Source organism: Alternaria incomplexa, assembly GCF_024043165.1.
Source record: "Alternaria incomplexa strain BMP 0042 chromosome Unknown scaffold_18, whole genome shotgun sequence".
NCBI classification, from domain to species: domain Eukaryota; kingdom Fungi; phylum Ascomycota; class Dothideomycetes; order Pleosporales; family Pleosporaceae; genus Alternaria; species Alternaria incomplexa.
The window spans coordinates 1-15,389 of NW_026249867.1; the positions used below are offsets into that span (position 1 = coordinate 1).

The 15,389-nt window shown below is 53.5% G+C and overlaps 3 protein-coding genes across 3 annotated transcripts; 2 read left to right on the forward strand and 1 right to left on the reverse strand.

The window, feature by feature from the left end:
- Window positions 1-1,093: 1,093 nt before the first annotated feature.
- Window positions 1,094-3,182, forward strand: J4E90_009853 (uncharacterized protein; the record flags this gene model as incomplete). The annotated part of the gene is made up of 2 exons (XM_051439371.1): window positions 1,094-1,719; window positions 2,567-3,182. 2 exons carry the CDS (start codon window positions 1,094-1,096, stop codon window positions 3,180-3,182), a joined length of 1,242 nt encoding a protein of 413 aa, XP_051286588.1.
- A 4,958-nt stretch (window positions 3,183-8,140) lies between these two features.
- Window positions 8,141-9,743, forward strand: J4E90_009854 (uncharacterized protein; the record flags this gene model as incomplete). The annotated part of the gene is made up of 3 exons (XM_051439372.1): window positions 8,141-8,388; window positions 8,443-8,670; window positions 8,723-9,743. The coding sequence occupies 3 exons, from the start codon at window positions 8,141-8,143 to the stop codon at window positions 9,741-9,743; spliced, it is 1,497 nt and encodes a 498-aa protein (XP_051286589.1).
- A 5,097-nt stretch (window positions 9,744-14,840) lies between these two features.
- Window positions 14,841-15,311, reverse strand: J4E90_009855 (uncharacterized protein; the record flags this gene model as incomplete). Its single annotated transcript, XM_051439373.1, has 2 exons — window positions 14,841-15,218; window positions 15,306-15,311. The coding sequence occupies 2 exons, from the start codon at window positions 15,309-15,311 to the stop codon at window positions 14,841-14,843; spliced, it is 384 nt and encodes a 127-aa protein (XP_051286590.1).
- Window positions 15,312-15,389: the final 78 nt, after the last annotated feature.

Here is a 15,389-nt window from a genome sequence, read left to right on the forward strand (position 1 = left end):
CCCCCCCCCCCCCCCCCCCCCCCCCCCCCCCCCCCCCCCCCCCCCCCCCCCCCCCCCCCCCCCCCCCCCCCCCCCCCCCCCCCCAATAGTAGCTCGAAGAGCTACGAGTGTTACCACTCAAGATTTGGATTTCTGCTTAATGATTCATGCGAGGGAGAACGGAAAGAAGATAATGTGGACAGAGCAGAGAAGTCACGTGTATCATCCATGAAGAGCTTCTCGATAGTTCCTACCTCATGTAGGTATGTCGTCTTGACCATCGCCTTCCAGGCTTTCTCATCTGTAGACCACACCGTAACTTTCGCAAGATGTCGAGCCCTCTCGAAGTCTACGAAACCGCGATCACGAACGGAAAGCGGCTACGCAAAGAGCAAACCAGTTTTCGAGATCAGCCACGTTTGCCCGCCTCGCTTTCTTCGTGTGGCTACAATGTGAAGTCGTGGAGATTACGCTCCAACACCGAGAATTCTCTCGGGAGAGTGGAAATATCCTGCGGCATAATGATCAGTAATTCGACCTATGTTGAAGATCGCTCTGTGAGTAAAGAGGAGTAACGAGGCGATGATGGTGGCGTTGTGCTGCTTGTGTGATAAGATGCGGCAAGGAGCTTGCCAGCTACAATGTGTTTGTAAGCAGTTGTTGGACCTTGACAGCCTGTACGTATGCGGCAAGCGAGACACTGATGAAAGCAATACCGGGGAACAATGGTGTTGTTGTTTTCTCGGTTCCTCTTGATGGACGTGGCTTGCTTGATGCTGCCTTCCAAAGGTGCCTAGGTGTGAAGCGAGATTGCTCAGCCCCCAAGTGAAACAGTGAGGTGCGCCACGTGGGCGTCAACGACCGTGTCTCCTTCCAATCACAACCATCTTCTTCGCGACTTTCAATGTATACCGCGCGACTCCATCTCTCTTTCCGTTCATCAACATCGTCCCGCAACTTTCACCCATGAGCATACGGCTGCGTTTCTCGCGACATCAAAACTATCGCAATCATAACGTATACCCCAAGACAATCTCGATGATCAGCCGGAACCAAAATCAGGACCTATTCTAATCAAGAGCGCGCTCTCTTCTTCTTTGTGTCTTTCGCTACCATGACCAGTGCTGTCTGTAACGGCACCGAAGCTGGCAACCAAGATTGGGTGATTAGCGGCTTCTACGGTCCAGGCGGATGGGCAGCTTGGTGCATCAGCCTCATCGCATCTTGGGCACCGATCCTACTCGAAGATGACACACACAATCTCCACCTCATCGCATACGCGTTATACATGAACTGGGCAGCAATAGACTCTTTCCGATATCTATCCTTCGGAGGAAAGCTCGTCGAACTAGTATCGAGAAAGGAAGCGTTAGAACGAGAGCGGTTCGTCAGTGTCAGACAAGATGCCGATACATTGGTCTTCCTACAGCACTGGCCGTCAGATTGGGATAAGCCTAGACTATGGGACGTGGACACAGTCCTGACGAATACCACGCTTGAAGCGCAAGATGCCGAAATCCACATCGGAGATACGACAGAAGCATCCCCCGGACTATGGGACTTTTACTCGATGCCTACAACAGAAGACCTTACGAGTGAACTTGCAAGAGTTCAAACTCAACTCGCCAAAGCCATAGAAACCTTTGGACAACAACAGTCCTTACTCCGCAACCAGATGCATCAACTACAGGCAGCGCTGGCAGTGTTGAACCTTGGCATGCCGCATGCATGGATGCAGATGTTGGTTTGCATATGGAAGACGCACAAAGACAATCCAAGCGAAACAGTGCAATCAAGCCAAAGACGCATTTTGATTATAACTACGGGCCTGGTCCTGCCTTCGATCATGCAATTGATAGATGCAATACGCCATAATGGAGCTATCATGACCGGATGGTCAGGCACCACAGTGTTTACCATGGGACTCATGATAACGACTACGTTGGGTCATCAGTACGGCAGCGTTTTCACTCCGCTACCACCTCGCATGAATACTGTGCTCAAGCACGTTCTTGCATCCATCTCCGCACTCCTTTGTACAGGCGGTTACGCGCTTTTGGTGATCTTACTTCGATGTAGTTCGGTCAAGGGACTAAGATGCGGCTTGAAGCCACATACGCTTTCTGAGATCACGGAGCTGGATCAGGCGTTCGCGTTGTTCGCCGCGCTTCTTTATTTTCTTTATGAGTTTGGCCCGTTGCTCGTTAGGCTCTGTGGGCTTTTGAGGCTTCAGTTTGAGAAGCTGCTTTTTGGGGCGAAGGCTCATCACACGACTTGGGCGGGGGTACCTCTAGAGAGTCTGCCCCGATGATAACATATGATGTAGAGCTAGTATTCTATGTATGTCAATTCAGCCGCAGTATTAGTACTGTTCTTTCGTGCTACTCGCTCTTATGGAGAGGTGCGATGACTCATTTTACAGCGTTTGTTTTCGTGTCTATCCGATTTGTACATCATTTCTGCGCGTTACAATCTGACTGCATAATATGAGCATGGCGCAGGGTTGCTCAACTTCTCGTCGCCTAAGGCTGTAGGCGATGCGGTGAACTGCGCCACTTCGACAACATCAAACATCCATCCTCTTCAGGCTCCCGCAGAGCCCCGCGCACCTGCATCTGCCCGCTACTATGGCCGCCCTTTCCAGCTACAACAACATAACCCAGGATGACTTCGAAACTCTCACTGTCAGCGGGTTTTATGGCCCCGGCACATGGGCAGCCTGGTACGTGACGCTTATCGCATCCTGGGCACCTATCATCCGCGACGAGTACACGCACAACCTCCACTTTATTACCTATTTCATATATATGAACGCAGCTACTATCGATGTCTTCCGCAACCTCCACATGGATCGCAAATTTGACAAGCTAGCTTCAGGTGTGAAGGAGTCGCTTCGTCAAGCAGCGGAAGCGGGGATACCTCTTTCTCGAACCCTTGGGGAAGCAGGAGATAAGGAGGGTCTTTGTACAGTGCGGACGACCGGCATTGGTAGTGAGGAGAGTATTACACTAGCAACAGCTCGATTTGGGCCATGGCAATGGAATGCAACGGAATTCGAGGAACAGGCATCCCCCAACACACCTCAAGACAAGAGTCGTAGTACGAAGGACTACCAAACCCACCTCGCCACTCACATGGAAGCCTGCCGCCAACTCATGTCGCAGTGGGTACAATCACGCGCCGCTAGTTCATTCTCAACCTAGGCTCTCTGAACGCAAGCGCCCAACTCTTGTTCGCCATACGGAAGAATCTTCGCGCCATCGGCAGTAAAAAGTCTTCTGTCGACCTTGCCATTGTCCGCCGCAATCTCATCATATTCGTGGGTCAGATTCTTCCCTTGATTGCCCTGTATCTCTATCTTCTTGATCACCGTCATGACGTGGATCCGCCGTGGGTGGGCGGCGTTATAAAAATCATGGACCAGTTGGCATCGACGTCGGTCATGATCGTGCTGAGCATGCTCGTGCTTTCAATCTATGGCAACCTGCCCACAGATTTCGGTGCGATGTACAGTCCGCTGTATGATGTCTTGATTGGGGCGGCCTTGATTGGGCGATGCGTATGGGCAGTCTTGGTTGGGGTTTTCGTGGAGAGGGGGCTGAAGGGGAGGTGCTTGCTTGTGCCGTGTACGCCCGTTAAGACGTCGGAGTTCGACCAGGCATTCGCGTTGTTTGCTGCAATAGTGTATTTTCTGTATGAGTTCGGGATGGCGATCCCGAAGGGGTATCGGTTTCTTGTGTCGAGGATTAAGAGATCGGTGCAGAGACTGTGGCTTTGGATACAGAGATCGGTTCAGAGACTGTGGCTTTGGACGCAACCACGTCGCAGAACGATGACATAGGTTGGACGAAAGCTCCAACATCTACGCTCATCATAATATAGGATGGCGAGTCAGTGTTGCTCTGTGTAGCATCGTGGCAGGATGTTTATTGATGACGTACGAGGTACCGCACATGATAGAACCCATTAAGTTTCTTCCTTTTTCATTTGGAGTATTTGAGACCAAGAGTACACAGTCATCTCGTCGTTGCTATGTTCCTACAATATATCCAGTGGCTACAAAGTCACAGGATCTAGACATGTGCGTCAAAACGAATATGGAAGAACCAAGAGCTCCCTTTTGGCCGTTGTGAGAAATAAAAAAGACATTCTTACGTTCACATACCCGGGGCATACCTCACTCTTCGAAGAATCCAGTTCCCACACAACTAATGACATAAACCACCCATCCATCCACCATCCACAGCACAAGCCGCACAAACCACACCCACACATATCCACCCCAAGCGCCCGGTACCGCCGATGAACATATCCAGCTGAAACTCCCCTCTCCCCCCCACCTTCACCAGCATGTAACATCGCCCACGATCTGAAACACAACACCGGTATCAGGCCACCCAATATTCATGGAGAAAGCCATAGACTACCGTATCTCCCATGCCGAACGTCCATGCTGAACGACCATGCATTCACGACTCGCCAAAAAGCGAAAGAATCCGTGAGTGGTGACTGACTCAGCATACTGGTCGTCGATCACGTGTGGGGTCACTTAATCTATTGAAAGAACCTTGGAATAGCGAACAAGGCTATCGGCCTGATTACCTGCCAGATGAGTGATATTACGGCCGAGGCCGAATGTTTCAGGTTACGGAGGTATTGCTCACCAACGCAAAACATTGGGTTATGTATCAGGTTACGATATCGTTTAGTTATGGCATACATGGTTTGGTTGGACGCGAGGTATTGGTATTGGCATTGCCTTTAGGCTTATTGGGGTGAATGATAATTGTAGCTTCTAGTGTAAGGTTCAGGCGGGTGGGCTTGCATTGGCGGGTTTTGTAGCGGGCGATATATTGGCAATATGGAGGATTGGAGGGGTGAGTATGATGGGGTGGTGGTGTGTGTCTGGGATGTGAGATCGACGATACATAGCAGATATGCGTGAATATCAAGATGTTGATTTTGCAATCGGTAGTGGTGCATGTTCGGCCGGTGGATCAAAACCCCCCAAAGCGTTCGGAGGAATTGACAGGTCACATCACAGTGCACGCAATGGCCCGTGAGGGCGGAGAAGAGGAAGTGTCTGTGTGATTTCTCTGTGTCGCCTGCCACACTTGCCGGTAGAAATCGCTTCCGCGCCAATGGTAGCTCAGGGTGCGACGCTTTTTATAGCTCTGGGCCGACGGGTGGAGAGGGATGCTTTGCATGGTCGTGCAGGTGCAAAGTGTGGCTTGCAGATGGCTGGGGAATGTGTATTGCGCGCCGCGCTGAAAACTCGACATTTTGTGTCAAAACTTGCATCTGGTAACCGGCTTGGCTGCGATGTCTTGTTGTCGTGTGACTGACGGTGTGGTGTCGCGACATGAAGCCTCTCCAGACGTCATAAAATATATGTATAGTAACGTTCGGATGTTTTTTGTGGTTGCTGAATCGCTGAGTCGGTTAGTAGTGCGCTGGCTTAGTGTACGCTGGAGCTATGCTGAGGCTACGCTGAAAAGGCGAATAGGCCATCGGAAAAGACCGATGCGACGATGGACGAAAGATGCGAGTGGAGAGGTGTCTTGTAACCCTAGTCGCAGAACCCCAGAGAAAACATGGCTGCATGGGTAGCCCTAGATGCATGGTCGGCTGCAAACTCCCAGGGTAAAAGGACCTTAATCCTAAGAATAGCCACCACGGATCTATGACAACCAAACACCAGCTCGACGTAGGCGTGTGGCTGAAGGAAGACTAGCCTGCGAATACACATGTTGTCGCATGAACCTGCTTTCGCGCATTCCGCTATGTCATCTAGTAGAGTTTTAGCCTCGGTGGTTGCAAGAGGTAGCTGGTAGGTAGGCGACGGGTGCCGCCGCGATGCCACTGGTTCCTGGTTTAGAACTCGTATCTCGTGGCAGCTACTTGTGCTCCACCACGCGACGGTCGCGACGGTATCGCGCGTATAGACAACGTCATAGGTACAGCCCTATGAGGATGTCGGCGACGAAATCGAGATATCGTCACAGCAGCTGCGATGTGTGGATGCAGGCTGTTGTGTCAGGCGCCCACGAGCAGGGTCGCGTAATTACTCAGTTACTGTATAGGCCCCGCCAGCAAGCATTCTCCGCTGCATGAGATATTGCCAGCGGGGGAGGTTCCTAGGTTGTTTACCCAGTGATGCGATGGCGTTTCGCGATGCCACAGGCGAAGTCACCACGAGTGGGAGCGGAAGTCACGCTTAATCATCGCGCGGCGCCCTTCCGTCGATAGCGGAGACAGGAATAGAGCGAGGTCCGCCGCCACTGCTCGGCGCAACTGGATGCGAAGGAGCGGTATGAGGATAGCGGCGTGAGGATGGGCCAGCGTAGTATCGATGGAAAATCAGCGCGATGAGAGTGTAGACCCTTTTTGCGTGCGGTCTGGTGACAGGTGACGCACGGAGGGCTATTTTTGACCGCGAGATATTGAGGGCCCCGGCTTCCGCAGTGTTTAGCGATCGCTGGTGGCATCGCATCAGCAACGTCAGTCTGATTCGACCGACGTCGCTGGCAGAGTCCAGCTTCGCATTTCGCGTTGATGAGATCTCGGGCATCCATGTCGCCCGTGGTCGCCCGTCACGCCCGTCACGCGTGGGCGCTGCCACCTCACTCAGGGCTCTGGAGCTGTCTGAAAAATTAGCAGCGCGCGCGCCCCGAAGCTGACCCGGCGAGCAAGCATGGCGGCCTCCTTCACCCACTATTCCGCAGGCGGCTTCCAACTACCCGTTACAGCATGGCCAGCGAGCTATCCAGGTGCTACTGGTCGATCGTTCTCCACGCACGGCCCGCGCAGCTGTTGGCGTTTCCTCGGTCGTCGGACCTGAATGGCCGTTTTTCACGCCTCTTGCGCTCTGAGCCCGAGCCCCAGCTGGAGCGGCTCATGCACCTGCACGCTCAAACGTCTCCGTCCCAAGCGGATTGACAGGGGCTTTGACCAGAAGGCCACCAAAGGCTGCTTTCTGCGACATGGCCGTCGGCGAACTAGCACCTTCACACTGCACCCTAGCCCTGGGCTCAACCCTCGCCCGACAGGGGCCGCTTCATTCATCCAAACACGTCCATCGTCTTTGAGGGACGCCGTGCTGCATGTCTGAAAGCGCCCTGCCGACTGCGAGGGTTCACGTCTCGCTGGAACCTTAATCCCCACGGGAGTTACACCGGGGCTATATCATACGAGCAGGAGCCAGCCGGTGCCATCTGGCAATCAGTCACTCCATCGTCTGTAGCTCCCGCAAGCTTCTCTGCCCTCCCTGCTAGCCTCTCCCGTCTCGCGGGCTGCCACCCAAGTCCCTCTTCCGCCGCTCGTGGCGTCACTGCTATTTGTGTGGACGCTACCTCAGGCTAACCCTACCTGGCCCCGTTTCTCGACGTTTGTCGTCTTTGGGACCGAGCACAAGTCACCCTGCGCTTTTGCCCGCATACCACCCAAGTCCCTTCTTCAGCCTGGCGAGCCTCTAGTCCATAGCCTTGTCCTCATCCTGCATGGTCATTGTGCAGGGGGTAGGTTGCAGACGAGCTTGACCACTTCCGCTGTCACGTCGTCCTGTCGTACCCTCTTAGCCTGTCCGCCGGAGGTATTGCTGGCCTTGCGTCAATATCTCTCCAGCCCTAGAGCTATCTAAGCTCATCCCATCTGCACTCTGCACTATATATCACCAGAACGCCCACGAACAGCCTCCAAATCAACACCCTGTCCAATTTAGTCACCGGTTTCGACCCCATTACCCTCGCTTTATCAACCGCTCGCCAGATCTACCGCCCGCATATACACAGCCCCTCGTCTATCCCACCTTCCCGTCCATCTCGCATACCACACAACAAGAGAACACTGCCTACGACTGATCCTGTGCCCTGACGTGCAACCACGACCACGCCGTACGGTCCACTTCCCACTCTCGCTAAACTACTTCATCTCCCTCTTGAAAAATGGCTGGTCCCGGTGGAGGCCCTTCAAGGCGCAGCCATACCAAGTCCCGAAAGGGCTGCAAGACGTGCAAGAGGCGGCATATTCGCTGTGATGAAACATTCCCGCAATGGTAAGCACCAACATCTCTTTGTCCACGACTCATGTACTAACATCTACCAGCCGCAACTGCACCAAGCACCAGGTTCGCTGCGACTACATGGACAGTCCAACTGCCATGATGCCAGAGTCTCCCCAGTCTCCTCAGCAGCCCAACCTGCTCTGGACACCCGAGATCGAGGCCACCATCGAACTCTGGAGACAGACGGGAGAGTTTCCTTTCCCCGAGCTCCGAGTATACCCACAGCCGCAATGGCGCGCCTTGACGACGGTTGACCTCCGTCTGGTGCACCACCTTGCCTCTATCTCGAATGAGATGTTCAGAAATAGGACTTCGAAATCGACCCTCTGGACCGACATGATGCCCAAGTACGCACCTACCACCCCAAGCGACTACGCCCAAAGCAACACTAACATTTCTAGATTCTTAAGCATAGCCGCAACCCATCCATTCGTTATGCACAGCATCCTCGCCTTCTCTGCCTCGCACTTGGCCTGGATCTCTCAATCGACCGAAACCCGAAACCTCGCATTCCATCATGCAAGTCTTGCTCTCAAGGGCTTGCACGACGGCATCACCAACTTTACTAAGCACAACTCGGATGCTGTACTTGCGGCGTCTCTCCTGCTTGCATGGCAGGCGACAGACTGGTAAGGACTACTCGAATATATTGGGGTAATCAAAACTGACACAGTCATTTAGGCGAGGCTGGGCTTCTCTAGTCACAGGCACGAAGACTGTAATCCAATCCATGCAACCCTGGAGACATGAGTCTCTGTTCGCCGACTACATCGCAGAGCACACGCCTATGCCAAACCGACACTTTATGAACCCGATCAGTACCCAGATATCGCCAGAAGCACGAAGAGAGCACATGAACGCCCTGGTCGATATCCACGCCTCCCTTCAACGACTACAGCCCTACCTCACTCGCAACGAACAGGAATCGAAATGGGTGGACCAACTCAAGGGCTACCTCGACCGCCTGCGCTCGTCTAACCAGCCGCAAAGCCCGGAGGAACAGTTTAACCAGCTCTATGCATTACGGAAGTGGCTGTTCTGGGTTCCCATTTCACTTCTAGCTGCGAAGCGTGGAGACGTCAACGTCCTGGTTGTTCTGGCTCATTTCTACGCTACTGCGCTAGCCTTGGAGCCAATGTTCCCGGATGTTGCTTCTGTCTTTGTTGCGGACCTTTCCCTTCGCCCATTGGAGGAAATAAATCAGCTGGTGCAGAGTTTCCAAGACCCTCGATACGATGCGCGCATGCAGACCATGTCCTATCTGGTGCAATTTCCTATCGACATGGTCTCGTCTTATAAGACCCGGCGAGAATGGTCTAGACAACAGATGACATCTATTTCGCCGATGCAGCAGCAGTCGGCCTACGCACTGGAGAGCATCAACCTGGACCTGGAAAACCACATTGCACAATACAGCTACGGCCAGAGCCTGTCTCCCGCCTTTGCGCCATCACCGCTCACGTTCCTTCCCCATGGCATGGCTTCTGCACCGACGTCACCGTACCTCGAAGTCCCGCGATCTGGCACCGTCGACACGTATGGCACAGCTAGCAGCTACGCATCGTCGAGCAGCTATGCGTCTCCGCTGGGGTCGCCTGCAGCGCTGCTGCCGCCATACTCGGCCCCACAAGAGCATGCATTCGCATTCGGAATGCAATCTGGTTATCCCAGCGGGTTCGTGGCTACACCTATCTGGACGTGAACGACGCGCTGAACGATCCCCCAGGAACCAAATGACTACTCCGATGCAGATTGTCGCTTCTCAATCACATACTCCCGCGCTGGACGATGTAGACGACAAAGGCCAGGCGTCCACTGCGGGGTACCTTCCCAGCCAGTACAACCACGCCTGAGAGCACCATGACGGCGGAAATTCGAGGAACCATGCGCACGCAACGAAACCTGACATCCGCCCGGCCCGTCCTCGCTGTATCCACAGGTGTGCGAGACGAACAATTTCCGATCGATTGATCTCTGTCAATCATGACACCCGAGTCGGACCTATGACATGCCACCACTGGCACGGTGCTGTGGCTTCCGCCGTAAGCCGTTCGCGGTTTGGCTGCTGCGGCGCTTCGGCGCAATATCCGGAGAGACGCAAGGTGGACGGAACAACAAGTGGACATGTTTCGCACCAACATGCAACGCGCGCATCGTCCCCTGTTATGTCAGCCGCAGTTGGACCGGAGTTGGCTACATTGTAGGAAAAGGCGCATCGAGCTGCGGGACTGATGCCCGGCGTGGAGGAAGCCTGACGAGGCTCTCACAGAACGCCACATAACGACATAACGGAAAGCTCGCATAGCGCAGCGGAACGAAACAACCACTCTCAGGGAAAACGTCTTCCTCATTGAGCGTCGTCCGCACTTCCCCGAGTACAGAGAAGAGCAAGGATACTTAGGCACCAGCTAGATAGCAATGCACAGAAGAATTAAGGTTGTCCAACACCGTCCTAGTTTCTCAGCCCTAGTCCTAGTTTCTCCATGTGATGGCCAGGGCCTGCCCTGCATGCTCGCGTGAAAGATGGACAGGTCAGCTACCAATTTTAGCCTTCCTGCCGCCAATCAAGACCGAATCCCCCACCATCGCTTCCCATTATCAATTATCAACCCAGCACTGCGGGTTTACGTACAAGCATGTTGCCGACAATGCAGTCTCGATTCAGCGCAATAGTTCTCTTCAATGCCGTCTAGGACGAAATACGCAGGTTTTCCTGGCTGGGTAATCCTGACGAAAGAAAGGATAGTTAAGGATCAAAAGACAACGGCCGCGCTAAGGTATGACCTACAGCGTGCGTAGGCTCGAGCTTGATGTCATACCAGTGCGCTGGATTTCGCTTTTCGCGGGTAGCGGGATAGGATTTGCTCACTCGCCTAGCCTGGCTAACGCGTACGAATCGTCACACCGTTCTCTCACCAGCCACGCACACATGCTGTCTGCGCCAACCTTGTTTTGTGTGGGATTGCGAAAATGCTGTGATGGCTGCACCGCCACAGAATGCTCCGGCTTGGCGTACTATTTGTTGGTGCAGAGACCGGTCAACGTTAGGGAGATAGGGCTGATATGGTGTGTTCGAAGGGACTTGCGCATCACGATGTCGATTGGTCGTTTTTGCGTGCGGCGTCAGGCGTTTGGAGGATTCCAATGCATAACCATAACGACACAACGGGAGCGGCATCCATGTCAGCCACAGCATGCAAAGTGGAAGGTGCAAGCGAATTCCTATGACTTTCTCTCGCAATTATTCCACTTTCTCGCTGCCTTCCCCATTTCCATCGCCAGCCCATCACACACTTGCCGTCGTCGCAACACTTGCTTGTCAATAAGAAGGCTGCCTTCGGCTTTGCGACCCCAAAGCGGTTCACCGACAATTCCAGCACTTTGTTACGTCTTAGCTAATAGTGCTCACGCCAGGGTCTCCAGGGTTGCTCTTGGATTGGGACTGCGAGAACCATCTCCTCGGCATCTCGGTACTTGAGCACTTACAAGGCATATCCATGGTCTGCCCGAAGAGCGCGAGAGAGAGAGAGAGCTACCCGGTAGTGTTGCAACTTGCAGGTGAAAAAGTTTGGGTCGTCTGCTGGCCAGCTGCTTCAGACATCCCAGATAGCAGTTGCATCATGGGAGTCCGGCAGGTTGCTTAGCCGCGTCCCTGGTGTCGAGTTAGCGGAAGGACGATGGACCAGGGCAGGCGAGTAGAAACTCTGTGCACGCGCTTCCTTGCTTCCTCCTCCTCCCTCCAACAAACGTGCCTCCCCAATGCGAGAGGGCGACCCACAAGAAATTTCCGCCGTTCCTGAAGGACGCTGTTCAAGCGGCTCCGCTCTCTTGGAACGTTTGGGCTCCGCTGTCTCCATCGCGCCCTACACGTTTTTTCTCTTCGCTGGCCGCTGAGAGTCGGACGTCCAGGGCATGTCCCCCACTCTCCCGTGGCCCACGGCCTCCGTGGTGTGGGCTGTTGCGGTGCTATTATGCCGAGATCTCGTCTCGAGGATGTGGAAATGGAGTAGGTTTGCATAAATGATCACTCATCACATCCACCAAAAGAATCGGAACTTTGCGAACTATCGGATGATGCAGATGGTTTTCCACTCGCCATAGTATCCTCTTGTCGCAGCACACCATGACACTCCAAAATTCTGACCTGGCAGAACGCAACAGGCACTACCCGTAGAGTACCAGCGCGCTGACTCGAGTCTCACTCGACGTTGGTTCTTGTTCTCACCGCACTTGGAATCCACCAACCACCGCCCGGGGCTCGGATCTGGCTTTTGTCCGGCTTCCGAAGGAGAGAGAGAAAACGTGACGCGACGATCAACCACCAAACCAAACAAAAAAAATGCGTGAGCTCGGTCGGCCGAAGGATGCGCACCAGCACCTGCAGGAAAGCAGATCTCTACTTTCTGACAGCCGTGCAGCCCCAGCAGCAGCAGCAGCCCCCGATTTCTACTAATACCGAACAGGTCATTGATAGTTTCTATTCTGGGGATCAAGCGTGCATGGGTGGGTGGGTGTGTGAGCCTCAGTGTGGTCATTGTCATGTCGAGCCGAGGCGGAGGGTCGGTCGGTCGCTGTAGGTACATCATGTACTGTGTGTACATGAACCTAGGCGCGATGAAGCCGAATGCTGGAGAAAGTTCCGACCGACGACATGATCCGCGCGTACATAAGGGGTGGCTGAACGAAAGAACGAGTAGAGCCTCGCGTCTGGCACGGACACCAGAGCTGCGTTAGCCGTGTGGCTGGCCTGTCCCCGACTTGTGCGCGCTGCTCACCATCGCCATGGCGCGTTTTTCGCGGAGAATGCCACGATGCCAAAGTTTGTTTTCCTCTGGTTCACCACCTCGGACAAGCACGATCCGATGGGTTCTGGCGTTTCTGGCGCTCTTCTAACGCCGCGTCGCATTGCCACGTTTCTGCGCAAAAGCTTTGGAAGCGAAAGCCGACCGTCGACGCTGCTAACTAAATAAGTTCGCGAAGACTAACACCCAACTGCCTAAACTCTACGTCGACTCCCAACCAACAGCACGCGGAGACATCTCCTACACACACACACCCTTTTCGCCCGCAAATCTGCCTGAACTGATTGCCGGACGGAGCACCCCACGATGTCATTATCAGTCGATTCCCGCATTCCTTCCTTCCGACCGCCCACGCCCACACTCCGATAACTGTTTAGTCCTGTTTAGTCGGAGAGCTAAGCCTCACCTTGTATGCTTTCTATGTCTCCAAACCCCCCAATTGGGGTTTTGGGGGTGGGCTAAGCTGTTTGCGGGTATATCTAAGACGGGGGGAGTTGACCCGTTGGATGGTAGATCTGCTGGTACTGTGCATGCGACTGCGACTGCGACTGCGATTGCGATTGCGACTCTGCTGTGCTACTATGTACTGCTATTATGGTAGTGAGGATGTTACCTTACGGTGAGGTTGCAAAAGGGATCAGCGAATACACTGACACGTAGCGTGTGTATTTGGATATGCAACGCATATCGTGGCATCACAGCACTCGCACTCATGGCACCACTCCACGGCTGCCTTCGCTACTACTAAACATATTGATCCCAACTCGATCAGCCCAAAAAACACCTAGCATCCAACGCGTGGAAGGCGTGAAACATAGTCTTCGAAGATCTTCCTACTCTGCATCTCGTACTAACACATGCTTTCTGATTCGTACATCGTACATCGACAAACCTCCCAAACCCAACAAGCCTTTCTCAACCCTGAGAAAACAGTGGAAACGCACGGCCTCCTCTCGGTCCTACATCCCTCGCAAGTTGGGCGAACTGCATTAGGTAACGTGACTGGGTGTCGTACGCGGTGTTGATCGCTTCGAACGCGACGCGTAGCTTCTGCACTGGCTTCTACTCGGTACCGTCATACATTCTCGTATTTACGGCACGTCCCATTAGCGCGGCGCTGCCATTAATGCATGCGTGAGGCTGAAAGTACGGTAGTGGAACGTGGATGTGGGTAGGGTAAGACTTTTTTATAACTCCGAAATACGAGGTTGGCGCGAAGTGCCGGTAAGGGACGCTGAGGGCGTGATTGGAGGGTTGAAGATTTGATGGTGGGGGGTTGTGTATATTTCTGGAGGTTGAATGGTAGGAGCTGAGACGTTAGTTTGGGGTTGTGGTTACGCTGATGCACCTAGGTAGCTGCACGTGCGAAATGCCATGCAAATTATTTCGAGCGATGATGGGATTGTTTGAGGTCTCGGCCGAAGAAGTGGTCGATGTGGGGTGCTGTCTTTGATACTTTGGTATGCGCATCTCTAGCTTCTGTAGAGAATTGCAAACAGCTTTTAGACGTGCTGTGAATGTATAGTTCTGCTTTGTACTGCTATACTTCTTGCATACTGAGAACATGTTGGTTGGAATTATAGTTAGTAACTGGCTACACGTGCTTCAATTCTTATGGGACATCTTGTCGGGGACATGTTGACGAGGAATGCTCTTCGGAAGCGCCGATGATGGACATGTATCCTGCCGTTTTCGTGTCCTTTTCTTCGACAGGGAGGAGTGAGTGCACGCCCTGATCTTCGAAACGGCGGTAAGAGAAGGGATGGCTTAGCTGGACCAGCCTTGATACTGTTCAGACGGTGTCGAAGCAAGATTGCTTCGAAGAGTGAGGCATGTTCCATCTAGATTAGACTTGGGCGCGATGCTGTTTCTTTTCACTCTGGCTAGGTTTGGGTGCTCAGCACGTCTCGCAGACGTGGAGGAGAAACATCGTTGATCACTCTCACGACACATCACTCCCCTTCCCTCCCCAACCATTCCACACCATCTCTCCATCCTCAAGTCACCCAACTCCACTCATCCCACTCCTCCCTCCAACTCACCGGCTCCAGCGGCCCCTCGACCTCCAAAATCTGACCCAACGTACACTCGTCAAAGCTAACCTTTTTCTGCTTCTCCAAGTAAAATACATCGTACTTTTCATGCATAGCATCTTTCAGATTGCGTACATTGCCCTCGGGATGCAATTTCTCCCATGGCCGCGTGCACACGCGGCCTTTGCAGCGCTTGAGTGTGAGGAGAAGGGCGTCGAGGCGGGTGATTAGGGGGAGGATGGGGTAGGAGGTTATGGTGGAGGAGGAGGAGGAGGATGTGGTGGTGTTGGGCGTGGAGATGTTGGGTGTGGAGAGGAGGTTGGTGAGTTGGTAGGGATCCGTCTGCCATCCTTCGTTAGTACGCATTTCCCCAAGCCTTGGAACTAAAGAGAGGGAAAGAAAGAGAGAGCAAAGCAAACGCAGACTGACCTTCATATCATAAAGCTCATGCTCATTCGTACACCAAACCGTATAACTCAAATCATACTCCTCCCCCACCACCCTCACGCTCTT